The sequence below is a fragment of the Pleurodeles waltl genome, chromosome 3_2 (assembly GCF_031143425.1).
Source record: "Pleurodeles waltl isolate 20211129_DDA chromosome 3_2, aPleWal1.hap1.20221129, whole genome shotgun sequence".
NCBI classification, from domain to species: domain Eukaryota; kingdom Metazoa; phylum Chordata; class Amphibia; order Caudata; family Salamandridae; genus Pleurodeles; species Pleurodeles waltl.
The window spans coordinates 217,496,819-217,516,900 of NC_090441.1; the positions used below are offsets into that span (position 1 = coordinate 217,496,819).

Here is a 20,082-nt window from a genome sequence, read left to right on the forward strand (position 1 = left end):
CACGTCGCCGGAGACCAACTTAGAAAGTCGTGCAATGCAGGTTAGAGTGCCGTGGACCCAGGCTTGGCTGTGCACGAAGGATTTCCGCCGGAAGTGCACAGGGGCCGGAGAAGCTTGCAAAGTCGCGGTTCCCAGCAATGCAGCCCAGCGAGGTGAGGCAAGGACTTACCTCCACCAAACTTGGGCTGAAGAGTCACTGGACTGTGGGGGTCACTTGGACGGTGTCGCTGGATTCGAGGGACCTCGCTCGTCGTGCTGAGAGGAGACCCAAGGGACCGGAGATGCAGCTTTTTGGTGCCTGCGGTTGCAGGGGGAAGATTCCGTCGACCCACGGGAGATTTCTTCGGAGCTTCTGGTGCAGAGAGGAGGCAGACTACCCCCACAGCATGCACAAGCAGGAAAACAGTCGAGAAGGCGGCAGGATCAGCGTTACAGAGTTGCAGTAGTCGTCTTTGCTACTATGTTGCAGGTTTGCAGGCTTCCAGCGCGGTCAGCGGTCGATTCCTTATCAGAAGGTGAAGAGGGAGATGCAGAGGAACTCGGCTGAGCTCATGCATTCGTTATCTAAAGTTTCCCCAGAGACAGAGACCCTAAATAGCCAGAAAAGAGGGTTTGGCTACCTAGGAGAGAGGAAAGGCTACTAACACCTGAAGGAGCCTATCAGCAGGAGTCTCTGACGTCACCTGGTGGCACTGGCCACTCAGAGCAGTCCAGTGTGCCAGCAGCACCTCTGTTTCCAAGATGGCAGAGGTCTGGAGCACACTGGAGGAGCTCTGGACACCTCCCAGGGGAGGTGCAGGTCAGGGGAGTGGTCACTCCCCTTTCCTTTGTCCAGTTTTGCGCCAGAGCAGGGGCTAAGGGGTCCCTGAACCGGTGTAGACTGGCTTATGCAGAATTGGGCACATCTGTGCCCAACAAAGCATTTCCAGAGGCTGGGGGAGGCTACTCCTCCCCTGCCTTCACACCATTTTCCAAAGGGAGAGGGTGTCACACCCTCTCTCAGAGGAAGTTCTTTGTTCTGCCATCCTGGGCCAGGCCTGGCTGGACCCCAGGAGGGCAGCTGCCTGTCTGAGGGGTTGGCAGCAGCAGCAGCTGCAGTGAAACCCCAGGAAGGGCAGTCTGGCAGTACCAGGGTCTGTGCTACAGACCACTGGGATCATGGAATTGTACCAACAATGCCAGGATGGCATAGAGGGGGCAATTCCATGATCATAGACATGTTACATGGCCATATTCGGAGTTACCATGGTGAAGCTACATATAGGTAGTGACCTATATGTAGTGCACGCGTGTAATGGTGTCCCCGCACTCACAAAGTTCAGTGAATTGGCTCTGAACAATGTGGGGGCACCTTGGCTAGTGCCAGGGTGCCCTCACACTAAGTAACTTTGCACCTAACCTTTACCAGGTAAAGGTTAGACATATAGGTGACTTATAAGTTACTTAAGTGCAGTGTAAAATGGCTGTGAAATAACGTGGACGTTATTTCACTCAGGCTGCAGTGGCAGGCCTGTGTAAGAATTGTCAGAGCTCCCTATGGGTGGCAAAAGAAATGCTGCAGCCCATAGGGATCTCCTGGAACCCCAATACCCTGGGTACCTCAGTACCATATACTAGGGAATTATAAGGGTGTTCCAGTAAGCCAATGTAAATTGGTAAAAATGGTCACTAGCCTGTCAGTGACAATTTGAAAGTAATGAGAGAGCATAACCACTGAGGTTCTGGTTAGCAGAGCCTCAGTGAGACAGTTAGGCACCACACAGGGAACATACACATGCACACCTATGAGCACTGGGGCCCTGTGTGACAGGGTCCCAGTGACACATACATATAGGCCACAAACCTATGAGCACTGGGGTCCTGACCAGCAGGATCCCAGTGACACATAACAACCATACTGAAAACATGGTGTTTTCACTATGAGCACTGAGGCCTGGCTATCAGGATCCCAGTGAGACAGTGAAAACAGTGACAAACACCCTGACATACACTCACAAACAGGCCAAAAGTGGGGGTAACAAGGCTAGAAAGAGGCTACCTTCTCACAGAGTGGGCGGAGAAAGAAGATGAGGGACATAGAGAGAAGTACTTAAAAGGTGGCTGGAGTTATTTGCATGTGACTCTCGTGTCAAATCCTTCTCAGTGGTGATTCTACACTGTCTTTGCTTTGTTGGATGCCTCATGAGTTACCTGGTCTTAGTGTGTTTGTTGTGGTATGTTCTGAAAAGAAAGGGGTGTGTTGTACTCTCCTGTGTCTGCGTTTCCATGGCGACTGAGCTAGGATGCTAGCAGTATGGAATTGGAATCTAATGGGGCATAGTTCTAGGTAGGGAGGTGGGATTTGCTGACAGACGTGGGATGCACCACAGATGTACCTCTATGTACAATAAAGCTTAGACTATATTGGCTCATGCCCATGAAAGTCTTAACAAAAATGAGACTATGTACCTTGTAGAAGCTGCAGCGTTGCTAGCTCGGCCAACATGACCACTGTATCCTTGGCTGAAGCTCGTACTCACAACTTGTACTTGCTCTCCTGCACACTAGAGGAGGGCAGAACTTTAAGAAAGACCACGAAAGTGGAAGGACTATGAACAAAGGCAGAACATGTCCTCCATGAAGAGAAGATATGAGAGTGTACGTGTTTGTTGTCAATAGTGGGACGGAAGGAAAAGACCTGTATGATCTAGAAAAACAGACAACTAGGCAGGCTCAGAAAATGCAAAATGTGAAAGTCTGAGCCAGATTACAGTACAAGCAGAATCTAGCTACAGGAGTGCTGCTGAACCTGAGAACCATGTAGTGGATTGCACCTGAATTAGGGAGTTACCCTTGTTCCCGCTGAAGAAGAGGGTGCTATTAAACCCCCTGGATGATGCATCACTTTTTTTTATTTTTTTACTTAAGATGCCTTTTCTTCTAGGCAAAAGATTTGCATAAGTAGAACCCACCGGTAGGTCTTCGTTCTATCTCTAAGCTTTTTTATTGCTCGCTGGAGAAGATCATTCTTCATGTGGAATTTTCTTCTGTTTGAACGGACAACAGAGAACTTAGGGCCTGATTTGGATCTTGGTGGAGGGGAATACTCTGTCACAAACATCTACGGAGATCGTAATATGGCAGACGGGGTCTCTGCCATGTTTGTGATGGAGTACCCCGCCTGCCAAACTGTACGTCAGGCCCTGCGTCGGCTTCCATAAGAGTCTGGACAGCTGGTGCCAGAATCACATGATACATGATCCATTATTAATCTTGGTGATCACTGGCACTGCAGTTGGAGCACACACCCACACTACAAAACTGAGGCACAAGGCTGCTGGTGAGGCTGCCTTACAAAGTCCCACATAAATAGCTAATATCCAGCTTAAAAGCAATATACTAGGAAAGCCAGGGCCTGGTCCCTCCCTGCCTGGAATGAGAGATGCACCAGTCCTTAGAGCTGAGATGCCTGAGCTCTTTTCTAAATTAAGAAAAAAATGTTCTTAATTTATCCCATGGTTCTTCAGAAGGTTGTGTCTCAACAAGTATTGTGCCTGGGTAAAGAACATTATCACAAGCAAGCAAAGGTTTGCATTATGAGTTGAGTTAGGAGTACAGAAAGGGACATGTTGCTTTCAACAAGCTCGATCTGTAATGCTTTTGATGCAGTTTGTACAAAATGCGTATCTTTAATGAGTATTCCCTGGGCCATTCACTGTTTGTTGAATGAAAAGCTTTTCTTGCCGCTGCACTAATATCCAAGTTATTATTCTGTCTACATATTCCACACTGTTTGTGGTAGACATGTACGAAGCAAGTGTGTTGTCAATCTGTCATGTAAAAAACATTAGGCCCTGATTTAAAGTTTGGCAACTGGGTAACTCAGGCACAAACATGATGGGTATCCCATCCACCATATTACAAGTCTATTATAACCTATGCCACTTGTGGTGCTGTGGAGAGGACACCCGTCACGCCTGTGACGGAGTAACCCATCTGTAAATAAGACCATTAGTGAGGAGGAAAGGGTCAGGAGCAGTAAAAGTGGGAAGTCTCTAGTTTTTCTGCAGCAGCTGATGGATGCCAGACTTTACGTACATCCTCAGTGATACAAGACACATCATGACCCATGAGTTCAATTCCTGGATCTCGCGATGATCTCAGCATAAAGACACTGTGAATTGTTTACTATTACAGTGGTAGCAGTGAGTAGATGCAGTTACACATCATACAGTACGTGGCAGTAAAGATGGGAGCGTAGGTATGTTGAGAGCTCACAAGGAGCACCTATGATATTTGGTGGACTGGTTATTCTCAAATGGCTTATCATGGCCACACTCTACACCGTCTACAAGCTTACTTTAGGAGCCCTTCAGACTCCAGCTCTTCTCAACTGATGATGCCTACATTATTCACATTTAGTTTAGCAATCATTGACTTTACCTTGACTATGTGATTTTAAATACAAGCTAATCAATTTACACAATTAATCGTCATTTGAACGCAACAATGTCTGACCTTTAGTCCATCTAGTTTGTCATCCTTGATCAAATCTGAGACGAAGAAACAGGTGTTGACTGCCATAGCTGTTCTACGTACCCGGCTGTTCATATTTCTTTATCAACCACTGTTCTATCATAACAACTGTTTAAGAACAATAAATTTATTCTTTTAGATTTAACAAGCTTCTGACGTTCACTTACTGGTTTTCTACAGCTACTTTTACATACTTGATGTGTGCTCCAACCTTTCGGTATCCCAGCATGAATTAAGCAGCCTTGAGAGTTGTGATAGCCCACACCTTCCATAAAAATTCCACAGCTGAGCAATCCATGAATGGGTCCCTGATGCAATACGCCAGCGTATTCTCTATAAAATCGCAAAAAATGTTAAAGAACATTATTCTGCTTTTGAAGGATGTGTGTGACTTCTGAAAATGTGCCATTGCTTCAGTAAGTCCCTTTCTTCAAGGCTCAATGAGTGAAAGAAAGTAAAATATTTCCCAGTGTAGTATCACGTGATCACACGTTCATTAGATCGTGTTGCGGGCAGTTATTTTTTACACATTATTCTCACAACGCATCTGTTTGGTCCCACTTTGCCGTGCCACCAGCAAGTGAGAAGGAGAGGGGCTTACTACAGATTCAGTAAACACACGGGCCTGCTGCATGCTGTAATGCATTTAAAAGTACTGCAATAGTGTTACTAGTGCCCTGCAAAAAGCTGTTCACAAACACAGGCATGGAGGCCCTGACTCTCTTACCTTATACTGACTGCGGAGTCACCACACACGTAAGTTCATGTTTTAGTAGGAAATGTGTGAGGGACTGGGGCAGTGGCTGGAAAATAGGAAGATGATTAGGTAAGGGTAAGGAAGGGACGTGCATCTACCCACAAAAGAGTACAGTCACTGCCATTCACAAACAGCACTTCTAAAGTTACTACAGCCGAAACAGTAGTAAATTACTCCAGCTCAGATTTGAAGTAAATCCAGCACCACACATGGGCAGTCACCAGTACTGCAACACCCTCCGGTAGAGAATAACGGTGGTAGGGACTTGAAATATAATAGTGACTGCCTGTGGTGCCCAGGGTTCATTCCAGAGGGAACCCACTGGGGTCCCTTACCCAAACGTACCCAGTACTTGAATCTACATACAGCCGCTAGGGATAATAACCACCTCGACTTAAAGGCACAGCTACTAGAATTTTGCGGTTTGGGTAGATCAAATTATGTAGCAGATTATGTGGTAAAGTGGCAAACCCATAATTATTCAGAAAACACTGTGGCCCAAAACTCACACAATTCTTGTGGACTTGCTAAACAAAATCATCAAGTGACACCTTCACTGAATCCGGATTTCAAGTGCATACCCATAACATAATCCTAAATGGACAGAGCTGACACTGCGCACAAACAAGTGACAGCCTGTTGTATAGCCATTTATAGTCATGTTTTTAGACACATTATTTTAACAACTAGGCCTGCCGCTTGTGCACTTTAACCTTGTTACGTTTTATTCAGTTTAATTTTATTACTTTATCATAGGCCACACTTGCGGTGCTGTTTTCTTTTCTTTATCAAGTTGTCCTATTGTCCTAGGAAAGCATTGCGTTTCTAGCAAGACATTCTTTTCACTTTGTGCTTTCCTCAAGGCTGCAGCCAGATAGAGTTGCCGGCAAAGTGGTAATCTGTGTCTCTAACATTCACAGAAACATATACATCCTTATGTGGGGACATTTTCTCAGAACATCAGCTGTTTTATGATAAAAGCACTTCTCTGTTCCATACACGTTAGAGGGAGATTCCAGCCAGGTGACCACAAGTGCATGCTGATTGACTCTGCTGCAGCTGCTTGCTTCGACTACCAGATCCCCATCCTGCATGGGGATAGTGTCTTTCTAGACAACAGGCTTCCTTGCTCAGGTACGAGGGATGATGTCTTCCCGGGGGCAAACCTAAAGGGCAGATTAGGACTTATCACACTGTGCTCTAATATAGCTTAGGTAGGAACCACATATATTACTCCTAGTGACAGTATGGTGCGACTCTTCCTGTGTTTAACTTTTTTTGTCACCATTTTGCTTATAGCATGTTTTATCATCCTGGTTATTGCCATTCATGCACTTTTATCTAAGATGCAGCTAATTCAACAAACCTTATTTAACCATTCTCTGCCTCTGTTTGTCTTTCAATATGTGAGATCTGATCAACCACAATTTCCCTAAGGAGTAATTTCTGTCATGGGCCCGGTTGCCACAATCATCCCAGCTCTTGGGTAGAGGTAAGGCGCTGCTAGTTAGCCGGAAACCCAGATTAGGCCGACAGGTGTCACCTGGTGTGGGATTAGACTCAATTCCCCACAATTCAGGTGATTCTGCTGCTCGAATCCAGCAGCCTCATTAGGATAAGGATAGCCTATGTGACAAGCCGTGTATCTGGCCCAGCTAAGTGGTCATAAACCATGAAGACAGAACTTCATTCCCAAAACGTGACACCAAAACCCCCTTGCTTCCACATCGATAGCCACCTCTCTATCAAAACATAAGCTACAATAAAGGAAAGACAAGAGCCAAAGTTGTTAAATTTTTTGTCCCTGTTAAATAAGTTCAAACCATACCTCTCGAAAACAACCTATGAATCCATCCAGCTGCTGGTCCTGGCTCACTTGGATGGCCTTACGAAGCATCTGTGGAGTTCACGGTATCATTCAAGATCACTTTCACTGGGGAGATGAAAAAGTGCTGCAAGGACAACTTTCATGAAATCTCAGACTTTCCAAGTTCCTTAAAACTGGAATCGGTCAGTAAGGGGACAGTGCAGATTGTAATCTTGCAGCATGCCGTAGGGCCTTAGGGGAACACATGCTTCAGACCTCCTCGGGACGGGTGGAGAAGTCAGAGTCACAAGCTGGGGGGCAAGCGCTATGCCTTTTGTTTCGGGTTGTGCTGCTGAAGACCTGCTGAAACACTTTCCGGAGGTGGTGAGTCAGATGCTAAATGAAGCTTGTGATGGAGGTGGAGGACACGTGCTCTGACTCTCTCCGAGTCTCTCTCTCTCTCTCTCTCTAGGTTTCAGGAGATTCAGCCTAGCCAGTGTCACCCCTGGTGGTGAAGTCTCTGGTGGAAATAATAATATTCTCAACCATGTATCATAATATACCTTTTGTGTATGTGATGCCACCGGGTTAGGAGAGTGCTAGGTGAACTCTGGAGCAATATCTGATTCAATATGGTCAGCTTGTGTTCCCTGTCTGAAGACATTCCTTGATTGCACAGTGACGGGGAACAGTATAACAAACCCCATGCGCCTCCCTATGAGGTGAGGTGCAGGTACTGACTAGGTGCAAACTCGTATTTTACGACATCTTCAGACACTGTTTAAGAACAATTAGTAATTGCCTTTTAAGTTTCTTTATGGACAGGTTACCTTTGAAGCTGCAGGTCACAACTACTGTACAGGAAGTGACCCCTTCCCACAGAGTTAAACCTAAAGCAAAGTTTTGATCCGGTATGTTGGGGTTCCAGTGGTTTTTGTGTGTTTGACCTGGACACTTGTACATTGGAGGGGCTTATGAATAAAGCAGACAACCTAAAGTTAGCGTCCTAATCCCAATCACTCCTAAGGCTGCACAGCAGCAGGGATCAGACTGTCGCAAAGTGAGGTTGTAAGCATCAGAAGAGCTGAATCCTGGATTATTATCCTTTCTGTCAGCTCTCCTATGTAGCTATGTGGGACATAAGGATCTTTCTAAATCACAGCCCGGGCATGGAAGCCACAGAGTGCTGAACAATGGCCAAGAGGCAAGAGATTAGATTCAAGAACGCTTATGATGAGGCAGCTACTGCGGCATCCTGACTGTGAAGCGGATGCTGTTCCTGCAAGAGGCGTGTTTTAAGTTTCCTTCTGCAGGGCGGAGCTGGAGCATTTCTGATGATATTGTTCTTTGTCCTAAGAGTGAAAGCAGTGAAGTCTGGTTTTCGTCCCTGATTATTTATGTTTCCTATTTGGTCAGTCTGGTAATATATTGGCTCCTGAAATGGTCCTGCCTACCAAAAATGGTTAGTTTTTTGCCCATGTACGAGGGGGTGTTTCTGATGGCCTTGCATGCGATGCAAATGGTCTTAAAGACAATAAGAACCACACAGTGGAGCCAAAGTAAATCCTTCAGGGATGCTTCCTAGCAAATATTCAGTGGGTGCCACGTTCTCTACAGCAGCAAACAGGCTCCTCCTTTCTCCAGCCAGTGGCGTTAAGTAAGGTACATGTATGTGACCACACATGGCTGTGCACATCTAAACACCTGCCCTACCACACCACCACGCCGCACTTTAGCTGTTGGGTGCCTACCAATGCTGGATGTGACTCAGTTTGCACTTTCGTCAATACCAATTCTTTGATTCATGCACAAGACTGGTTTCCATTGTTTGGATCGCTTACAAGGTCCTACTTACCTAAGCGTAGGCCAGTGCTGCATTCTCCTCCTTCTGAGCTGTACTGATCCATCGAACCAGGGAGTAACTCTTCGTCCATCCTCAGGATATTGTCGGAATTAAGAATGTGATATCCTATTAGAAAAACACAAGCCGGTCATTTCAAATCCTAATTTGGGGTTTTTGTATTTAAGGACCCTATGATTTTACTTCATTTACTTTTTGGGATGAGGTTGTGCAGAAATAATAAATACTTTTTCATGATGGTATAACACAGGGCATATCATGAACTGGACTCTTACAATGGCTTAAGAGTGAGGGACGGAAGAAGATGTCAGAAGTGGGAGTAGTTCAATGGGAACCACTACACAGTGTTTATTCCTCTATGCAGTGGACACTGGGATTCAATTACTCTCCTGAGTAATGAGTGAACATGCGCTGCAGATCCCACAGCTGCCTGGACATCATCACCAACTGGTACCAACCTCACTAAAAGCCATCCAAAACCTTTCCATGCTCAAGAACAGCAGAAGAAGGTAGCCTTGGGTGTCCCTTCCTTGTCAGGGTTTGCCAAGGAGTTGAGGCACTGCACTGTCAGCATAATGTTGATCATCCCAACCTCCCCAGGTATGCAAGTAACAGCTCCTCTCCGGCTGCAGCACCAGATCTACAGCTCTACAGCTCGTTGATGAAGTAGTGTAACTCACAAGGATGAATCACGCCTCCTTGTCCAGCATCATCTGTAAGTGGCCTTTGACACCATAACACATCGGACAGTCAAAAGAGCACCCTGGAATCAGTCCTCAATTGCTTCACTTTCATTCCAACCACCAGGTGCCCCATGCAAATGAGGGAACCCCTTACCTTACGAAGGGCCAGGTGTAGCAAAGGTTTTTACCCATTCTGTGTCTATGGGAAAAAGTGTTTGTACATATGGCCCTATGTGTGCCATATTACAGATGTGAGGACAAGAAAAAAGCAGGTGTTGGGAGGTGCACTGGTTCTGCACAACATATGAGATGGTGCGTAGTCAGTGCACCCCCGCAAGAGTAATCCCTGGAAGAGGATAACTGAGCCATACAGACTCTGCCCTAAGCACCCTCTGCAGGTGAGTGCAGTGACTCATTACACCAGCCTATAGGGCATCCTTCTCCCCTCCCCCTTAGAGTATGAGGCTGGTTCTCCATCTGCAGATTGGTGGCTTCAACCAGCTGGTCTGCTTTCACTAACGTGGTGTGCACAGTGTTAGCACAAGTTTCAACCATGGCTGTGAACAGTGCATTTGCTGTAATAGGTTCCTGGTCTGTGCCCAAATACCCTGATGAGAAGACGCCGATGCTCAGAGTGTGACAGTGCATCCTTCTGCTTATCCTATTAGACCACACAGCAGCTCTCTATGTGGATACACAACTTCACAGTCTTTCAACATGTTTTGGATTTGGTGGAACAGTATTAAAGGGTTCAAGGCACACCAAGCCCTACCAGATTGTTAAATTCTGTGATGTACTCTCACAAACTGAATCAACATCACTCTTAAACCACAAGTATCCATGCTGGCCCCTAGTGTATTTTATCCGAATCCACTTCTTCTAGGGGACTTGCTAAATACCGCCCATATGTGGATGAGACACACCTTTATATCATAATTAATAATGTCTCATCCATCAACAAACGAAGGAATGCCTCTCCCAAATTAAAAACTGTATTCCAAAGCTCAAATTAAAACTAAATAAAAACAAAATGGAATTAATTGTAATCAGTTCTGAGCCAACCAGCAGTGAGGTACCTGCTATCCTGGAACAAAGCTGCCTACAGCTGGTAAAGAGCTAGAAATCTAAATGTAAAAGTTACAAGTCATTGCACCCTTGTGACTGGATCATTCTTCACTCACTGCAGACTACCAAACACAGTTTACAAACCAACACCCACAACCTGCCGCCAATTACAACCACAGCACAGACCATTCCAAAACATGTTATGAAACATGTTACACCACACATCTTTGTGCCACCTAGATGCAAGTGGCCTTCTATTCCCCAGCCGAGTAACCTGAACAGCTTCCATGCGGATCTAAGCTGACACTTGGGAATACCTGCCCGGGTGAAACACAAGAAAGTCAAGACTGTATGTGAGGCAGCCAGTAGGTTGGACTAGAAAGAGGCCATTCAATCCAATGGAGGAAATCAAAGCTGGACACCGGCACATGCTGTTCTGAGTGTTAAAAGCTGTCAGAAGGCTCCAGGGCACCTAATATCCTAAATTAATCCCTTACTACCAGATGTCAGTAACAAAACACCTGAGCTCTTCAATATCTTAATGTAATGTCTTAACTCGTGGAAGAGAGCACACCACGGGGGTCATTACGAATTCGGCAGTTGGTTTTTAATGTCCACCGAACTTCTGACGGGGAGGTTGCCGCCACAGAGGCTACCTCCCTGCCAGCCCCATTAATAGTTTCCTGCTAGAATGGCGTGCGGAAATCTCGGTTTCCACCCGCCAGCCTAGCGGGAAACAGACTACAGCACTGTCACCGGCTCGTAGTTGAGCCGACGGCAATATTGTAGCCTGCAGGGTGCACTAGCACCCTCGCAATGTTTTCTGTCTGCAAAGCAGATGGTGTGCGGTGTTACTGTTATGAAAAGGCTGGTGGAGAACGAAGTCATAATCCCCTGCCCTGGCCAAATAGGATCTCTGCCACTTCCAGACCGCCGGGATCCAAGATCCTGGCGGTGCTGGCAGTTCTGTGATGGTGCTGGCGGATCTCTGGTGGTCCAACCAGCAGGTTTTAATGTGGTGGTCGGGCCGCCGCCATAAGTGTGGCAGTCTGTAGACCGCCACACTTGTAATGAGACACCAAATGTCTACTGAAATTATACTAACTGAAACCAAGATCAAATGGAAAGTTCTCTAGGCGCCCCTAAAGCCTGCTGGGAAAAAGGAGAAAATACTTTCAAAATGTAGGTTTTCTTGCAATCCCTGCAAAACACCTCAAGTATCAACAGATAAATGATCCAGCAACCTTCACTCAAGCAGCTGAAACACAGAGGCAGGTCCCTAGCAGTGCTACATGCTTTTTAGGAAGCACTGAAAACTGACCTATTCAGGCTCATGTTTTAAATGGACCTTCCTGTAGGAAGGTAGCCTCTTTCTAGCCTTGTTACCCCCACTTTTGGCCTGTTTGTGAGTATATGTCAGGGTGTTTTTACTGTCTCACTGGGATCCTGCTAGCCAGGGCCCAGTGCTCATAGTGAAAACCCTATGTTGTCAGTGTGTTTGATATGTGTCACTGGGATCCTGCTAACCAGGACCCCAGTGCTCATAAGTTTGTGGCCTATATGTGTTCCCTGTGTGGTGCCTAACTGTCTCACCGAGGCTCTGCTAACCAGAACCTCAGTGTTTATGCTCTCCCTGCTTTTAAAATTGTCACTGCAGGCTAGTGACTCATTTTACCAATTCTCATTGGCACACTGGAACACCCTTATAATCCCCTAGTATATGGTACCTAGGTACACAGGGTATTAGGGTTCCAGGAGATCCCTATGGGCTGAAGCATTTCTTTTACCACCCATAGGGAGCTCAGACAATTCTTACACAAGACTACCACTGCAGCCTGAGTGAAATAACATCCATGTTATTTCACAGCCATTTTACACTGCACTTATGTAACTTATAAGTCACCTATATGTCTAACCCTCACTTAGTGAAGGTTAGGTGCAAAGTTACTTAGTGTGAGGGTACCATGGCACTAGCCAAGGTGCCCCCACATCGTTCAGGGCAAATTCCCCGAACTTTGTGAGTGCGGGGACACCATTACACGCGTCCACTACATATAGGTCAATACCTATATGTAGCGTCACATTGGTAATTCTGAACATGGCCATGTAACATGTCTAGGATCATGGAATTGTCACCCCAATGCCATTCTGGTATTGGGGAGACAATTCCATGCATCCCGGATCTCCACCATAGAGCCCGGGTACTGCCAAACTAACTTTCCGGGGTTTTCTCTGCAGCTACCGCTGCTGCCAACCCTCAGACAGGTTTCTGCCCCCTGGGGCCTGGGCAGCCCAGTCCCCAGGAAGGCAGAACAAAGGATTTCCTCTGAGAGAGGGTGTTACACCCTCTCCCTTTGGAAATAGGTGTGAAGGGCCTGGGAGGAGTAGCCTCTCTTGGCCTCTGGAAATGCTTTGAAGGGCACAGATGTTGCCCTCCTTGCATAAGCTAGTCTACACCAGTTCAGGGATCTCCCCAGCACTGCTCTGGCGTGAAACTGGACAAAGGAAAGGGGAGTGACCACTCCCCAGACCAGCACCTCTCAGGGGAGGTGCCCAGAGCTCCTCCAGTGTGTCCCAGACCTCTGCCATCTTGGATGCAGAGGTGTGAGGGCACAATGGACAGCTCTGAGTGGCCAGTGCCAGCAGGTGACATCAGAGACCCCTCCTGATAGGTGCTTACCTTTCTCTGTAGCTAATCCTCCTCTGAGGACTATTTAGGGTCTCTCCTGTGGGTATCTCATCAGATAACGAATGCAAGAGCTCACCAGAGTTCCTCTGCATCTCCCTCTTCAACTTCTGCCAAGGATCGACCGCTGACTGCTCCAGGAAGCCTGCAAAACCGCAACAAAGTAGCAAGAAGACTACCAGCAACATTGTAGCGCCTCATCCTGCCGGCTTTCTCGACTGTTTCCTGGTGGTGCATGCTCTGAGGGCTGTCTGCCTTCACCCTGCACTGGAAGCCAAGAAGACATCTCCCATTGGTCGACGTAATCTTCCCCCTTCCAACGCAGGCACCAAACTTCTGCATCACCGGTCCTCTGTGTCCCTTCTCATCCTGACGAGCGTGGTCCCTGGAACACAGGAGCTAGGTCCAAGTGTCCCGACAGTCCAGTGGCCCTTCTGTCCAAATTTGGTGGAGACAAGTCCTTGCCTCCCAACGCCAGACAGTAATCCTGTGTACTGCGTGAACTGCAGCTGCTAGGGCTACTGTGCACTTTTGCAAGACTTCCTTTGTGCACAGCCTAGCCCAGGTCCCCAGCACTCCGTCCTGCATTGCCCAACTCGCCGAGTTGGACTCCGACTTCATGGGACCCCCTTTTGTTGTGCTGAGTCGACCGTCGTGCTCAGATCTTCTGAACGCCTGTTCAGGTGCTTCTGCGGGTGCTGCCTGCTTCTGCGTGGGCTCTCTCTGTTACTGAGCGCCCCCTCTGTCTTCTCCTCCAAGGGGCGACCTCCTGGACCTTCCTGGGCCCTGGCAGCACCCAAAACCTTCAACCGTGACTAGCAAGGCTGGTTTGTGGTCTTTCTGCGTGGAAACAAATCTGCACCCTCCAGCACACCGTAGGACATCTTTTGACCAAAGGAGAAATTCCTGGCACCTTCCGTTGTTGCAGAATCTTCGGCTTCTTCCACCCGAAGGCAGCCCTTTTGTACCTTCATCCAGGGTTTAGGGGGCTCCTGCACCCCCTGGACACTTGTGTGACTCTTGGACTTGGTCCGCTTCCTTTGCAGGTCCCCAGGTCCAGGAATCCGTCTTCAGTGCTTTGCAGTCAGTTGTTGGCCTTGCAGAATCCCCTATCTCGACTTTACTGTCTTTCTGGGGTAGTAGGGTAACTTTACTCCTACTTTTCAGGGTCTTGGAGTAGGGCATCTGGACACTCTTAGTGTTTTCTTACACTCCCAGCGACCCCCCACACAGTACACTAGGCCTGGGGTCCATTCGTGGTTCGCATTCCACTTTTGGAGTATATGGTTTGTGTTGCCCCTAGGCCTTTTTTCTCCTATTGCATTCTATTGTGTTCTACAGTGTTTGCACTACTTTTCTGTTTACTTACCTGATTTTGGTTGTGTGTGTATATTTTGTGTATATTACTTACCTCCTAAGGGAGTATATCCTCTGAGATACTTTTGGCATATTGGGGGTGATTCTAACTTCGGCGGGCGGCGGAGGCCGCCCGCCAAAGTTCCCCCACCAAAATACCGCTCCGCGGTCGAAAGACCGCTGAGGGTATTTTGGGATTGGCCCTGGGCTGGCGGGCGGCCGCCAAAAGGCCGCCCGCCAGCCCAGGGCAAATCAACCTTCCCACGAGGACGCCGGCTCAGAATTGAGCCGGCGTAGTGGGAAGGTGCGACGGGTGCAGTGGCACCCGTCGCGTATTTCAGTGTCTGCATAGCAGACACTGAAATACTTTGTGGGGCCCTCTTACGGGGGCCCCGCGGCACCCCCTACCGCCATCGGCAGTAGGGGGTGTCAGAATCCCCATGGCGGCGGAGCGCGCTCCGCCGCCATGGAGGATTCTGCAGGGCAGCGGGAAACTGGCGGGAGACCTGGGCATATGTCACAAACCTTTCAAATAAATTCAGAGATCTCCTGAGGTCCCCGCCCACTGGCAGTCCTCTCTCTCTACACAACCCCTTTAATTCCTCCTGCATGTAAAATGGCAGGTCCTCTAGGTTAGAGGGTGGCCCCATTTTGAAAAGGTACAGTAAACACAAGTGTGACAACCTGTAGGAAAGTACAGAACCCGGGTACTGCCAAACTGCCTTTCCGGGGTCTCCACTGCAGCTGCTGCTGCTGCCAAACCGTCAGACAGGTTTCTGCCCCCCTGGGGCCTGGGCAGCCTGGTCCCAGGAAGGCAGAACAAAGGATTTCCTCTGAGAGAGGGTGTTACACCCTCTCCCTTTGGAAATAGGTGTGAAGGGCTGGGGAGGAGTAGCCTCCCCCAGCCTCTGGAAATGCTTTGATGGGCACAGATGGTGCCCATCTCTGCATAAGCCAGTCTACACCGGTTCAGGGATCCCCCAGTCCTGCTCTGGAGCGAAACTGGACAAAGGAAAGGGTAGTGACCACTCCCCTGACCAGCAACTCCCAGAGGAGGTGCCCAGAGCTCCTCCAGTGTGTCCCAGACCTCTGCCATCTTGGATTCAGAGGTGTTGGGGTACAATGGACAGCTCTGAGTGGCCAGTGCCAGCAGGTGACGTCAGAGACCCCTCCTGATAGGTGCTTGCCTCTCTTAGTAGCCAAGCCTTCTTTCTCAGTAGCCAAACCTCCTTTTTGGGCTATTTAGGGTCTCTCCTCTGGGCTGTTCCTCAGACAACGAATGCAAGAGCTCACCAGAGTTCCTCTGCACTTCCCTCTTCAACTTCTGCCAGGGATCGACCGCTGACTGCTCCAGGACGCCTGCAAAACCGCAACAAAGTAGCAAGACGACTACCAGCAACATTGTAGCGCCTCATCCTGACGGCTTTCTTGACTGTTTCCTGGCGGTACATGCTCTGAGGGCCGTCTGCCTTCACCCTGCACTGGAACTCAAGAAGAAATCTCCCGTGGGTCGACGGAATCTTCCCCCTGCCAACGCAGGCACCAAATTTCTGCATCACCGGTCCTCTGGGTCCCCTCTCATTCTGACGAGCATGGTCCCTGGAACACAGGAGCTGGGTCCAAGTGTCTCCCACAGTCCAGTGGCCCTTCTGTCCAAATTTGGTGGAGGTAAGTCCTTGTGTGTACTGCATGATTTGCAGCTGCTCCGGCTTCTGTGCACTTTTCCAGGACTTCCTCTGTGCACAGCCTAGCATGGGTCCCCAGCACTCCGTCCTGCATTGCCCAACTCGCTGAGTTGGACTCCGACGTCATGGGACCCTCCTTTGTGACTCTGAGTCGACCGCTGTCCTCAGATCTTCAAAGTGCCTGTTCCGGTACTTCTGCGGGTGCTGCCTGCTTCTGTGGGGGCTGTCTGAGTTGCTGAGCGCCCCCTCTGTCTCCTCCTCCAAGGGGCAACATCCTGGTCTTTCCTGGTCCCCAGCAGCACCCAAAATCCTCAACCGCGACTCTTGCAGCTAGCAAGGCTTGTTTGCAGTCTGTGTGGAAACACTTCTGCATCCTCCAGCATGCCGTGGGACATCTTCTGACCAAAGGAGAAGTTCCTGGCACCTTCCGTTGTTGCAGAATCTTCGGCTTCTTCCACCGGGAGGCAGCCCTTTTGTACCTTCATCCGGGGTTTAGTGGGCTCCTGCCCCCCCTGGACACTTGCATGACTCTTAGACTTGGTCCCCTTCCTTTAAAGTTCCAGGAATCTGTCTTCAGTGCTTTAGTAGCAGTTGTGGTTCTTGAAGAATCCCCTATCACGACTATTCTGTCTTTCTGGGGTAGTAGGGTAACTTTACTCCTACTTTTAAGGGTCTTGGGATGGGGTATTTTGGACACACTTACTGTTTTCTCACAGTGCCAGCGACCCTCTACAATCTCCCATAGGCCTGGGGTCCATTTGTGGTTCGCATTCGACTTTTGGAGTTTATGGTTTGTGTTGCTCCTAGGCCTATGTCTACCTATTGCATCCTATTGTGATTCTACATTGTTTGCACTACTTGTCTTAACTGTTACTTACCTGTTTTGGTTTTGTGTACACATAAATTGTGTATATTACTTACCTCCTAAGTGAGGGTATCCTCTGAGATACTTTTGGCATATTGTCACTAAAGTAAAGTACCTTTATTTTTAGTATAACTGTGTATTGTGTTTTCTTATGATATTGTGCATATGACACTAAGTGGTACTGTAGTAGCTTCACACGTCTCCTAGTTCAGCCTAAGCTGCTCTGCTAAGCTACCATTATCTATCAGCCTAACCTGCTAGAACACTACTAATCTACTAATAAGGATAACTGGACCTGGCACAAGGTGTAAGTACCACAAGGTACCCACTGTAAGCCAGGCCAGCCTCATTCACAACCCAAATACCCAAGTGTAAGAACTGAAAACAGGAAAAATGACCAAATAGAGAAAATTAGGAAAAACAAAATGCGATGCTCTAAAATACAGTTTGTGGTGCAAGAATGAGTCACAACGGTATTGTGCAAGCGCAAGTCCTATCCCATGGCTGCCACCAATGTTAGAAATGGGGTTTCTGGTTGGCTGGGGCACCACCTAATCCAGGCAGAACCCACCCACTGTAGTCGGGGCGGGGGAGTTACACAGCCAAGATAACCCCTGCTCACCCCCTTGGTAGCCTGGCACGAGCAGTCAGGCCTATCCCAGAGGCAATGTGTAAAGAGTTTGCACAACACACACATCACACATGACGCACTGTCCCACCACAGAGGTAACACAACACCAAGTTATATAAAAATAAACTATTGTACACAACATTATTAGACCAAACACGTCAGCAATACCCTGCTACCCAAGCAGTTGTCAGAATGTTACACAGTGCTAATACTCTGCAAAAACCAGCAGGTTACTCATTATTCTGCAACCTAAGCACTAGTCAGGAACACCATTAATACAATAATGCACGTCACAAGGTCCTCATAAATTCCCATACCAGAAATATTAGGAACTACATGGTAAGTCATAAAAACAGGTTAGCATAACATTCCCAGAATGCCCATAAAAGAAACATCAGAAAGAATATGTGGCAAGTCAGGGAAACATATTAGCTTACATGCCCATAACAGGATTATTAGCCATTAAAATGGTACCTGTCTGTTATGTGGAAGGCACCTCAAGTGCCACAAAGGAAAGGGTGCCCCAAGCGCTCCTTGGTGCTAAAATGGGGGCCACTTTATGATTGGGGGAGGGGTGTGACACGCACACCCTCTGTGCTTCTACAGGGACCCCTCTTGGTCCCTGCGCCACCCCGGGGCCACGGCCGTCCCTCCTGGGGGAAGCAGAGCATCGAAAAGGGGCCTAGCGGTGCGGGGGCCTTCGATGAGGCTTTCTCCTCACCGGCGACCTCTGTGTGAAGATGGGGGCCCAGTGGGGCAGAGAGCTTCTGATAAGGCCTCCACTCCGCCTGTCCTCACAGCACTCACTGGGGCCTCGATGGAGCGGGGGCCTCCGATGAGGCCTCCTCCTGCTCGTCCTTACAGCTCCTTGACTTGCCCGCATCTGATCTGGTACACAAGTAAAATGCAGCCCGCTCGGACTGCAACGGTGATTCTCGCACAGGCTGGAGCTAGTTGGTGCCCTGGGGCACTCCCCGGAGCGTAATTCGCTCCGGGGACACTGTTAAGAGCGTGCTCGCTCCAGTCTTCGCTTCACTTGTGCCCCGGGGGCACTTCAAGGAGCATGTTTTCAATGCTCTTGTCAATCAAAAACGCCTGGGTCGCGGCAGTGATTTTCAATGTAAGAAGTGCTCTCAGGGCACAAAATTGGATAAAACAAAAGCACTCTCAAGGGGCTTGAAGCCAATTAAACACAGCGCTCTCCAGGCACTATGCACCAGAAATGTAACACTCCTCATGCGCTTCAGGCAGGCAATTACAGGGACCCAGCCCCTAGGGACAGAAAGATGGAGCACAGGGAGGCAGGGCCCAGCAGCAGGCCAGCACAAGGGGGATGACTGCTCGTGCCAAGCTACCAAGGGGGTGCGCAGGGGTTATCTTGGGTGTGTAACTCCCTCACCCTATCTACATTGGGTTGGTTCTGCCTGGCTTAGGTGCATACCCTAGCCACCAGAAACCCGATTTCTAACAGTAATTATAGCCATTAACATGGAAAAGGCTTTCATGCAGGTGAAGTGCCCCTTCCTATGGGAAACAGTGGCAAGAACGGACTTCAAACCTATGATGTAAAGGAATTTCTGGGCAGGCTATCCTTTCCCAAAATCCAGTCTGTTAGTAAATGGAATGAGGTTGAAGAGTTTCTCTCTCAGCTTGAGGTACAAGAAAGGCGTTTTTAACAAAAAATAGTAAGTAATTTAATTAATTGTAGGCATACCGTTTTGTAAATATGAATACATAATAATTAAATATAAACAATTTACTTTAGATAGGTTTTATATGTTAATAACTCTTGAAAAGAAACAATGTTAATTGCATTATTATATTTAAATTAATTTAATATCTCACAGTTTAGTTTTGATAATATTCTATATTTAACATAAATATATCAAATTAATTTACATTACTATTTAACATAAAAGTATTTTTACTATTTGTTTTTAATTTAATACATTTTTTACATTCAACCTATGCTTTGCAGTAATAACATCTCTGCCCCGATACTACCTATGGTAAAGAATAGGAAAAAGTGTTTATTAAATTTGAAAGAACAAGTAAAATATGTTTATGTTGAGGTTTAATGTATACAAAATTGTATGTATGTATTTTATATGCAGCATAAATTAAAAAATGTTACAGGATGATTAATCTGACTTTGATTTAAACAAGTTAAT

General features: G+C 47.7%; 1 protein-coding gene across 2 annotated transcripts in view; it reads right to left on the bottom strand.

The window, feature by feature from the left end:
- The window catches only part of LOC138286729 (uncharacterized), a 150,283-nt gene that overhangs the window by 88,061 nt on the left and 42,140 nt on the right, over positions 1 to 20,082 (bottom strand). For both annotated transcript variants that reach the window (XM_069227252.1, XM_069227251.1), the window contains exon 5: positions 8,935 to 9,048. In XM_069227252.1, the coding sequence (XP_069083353.1) occupies positions 8,935 to 9,048 (114 nt within the window). The remainder of the gene's footprint in view (positions 1 to 8,934; positions 9,049 to 20,082) is intronic.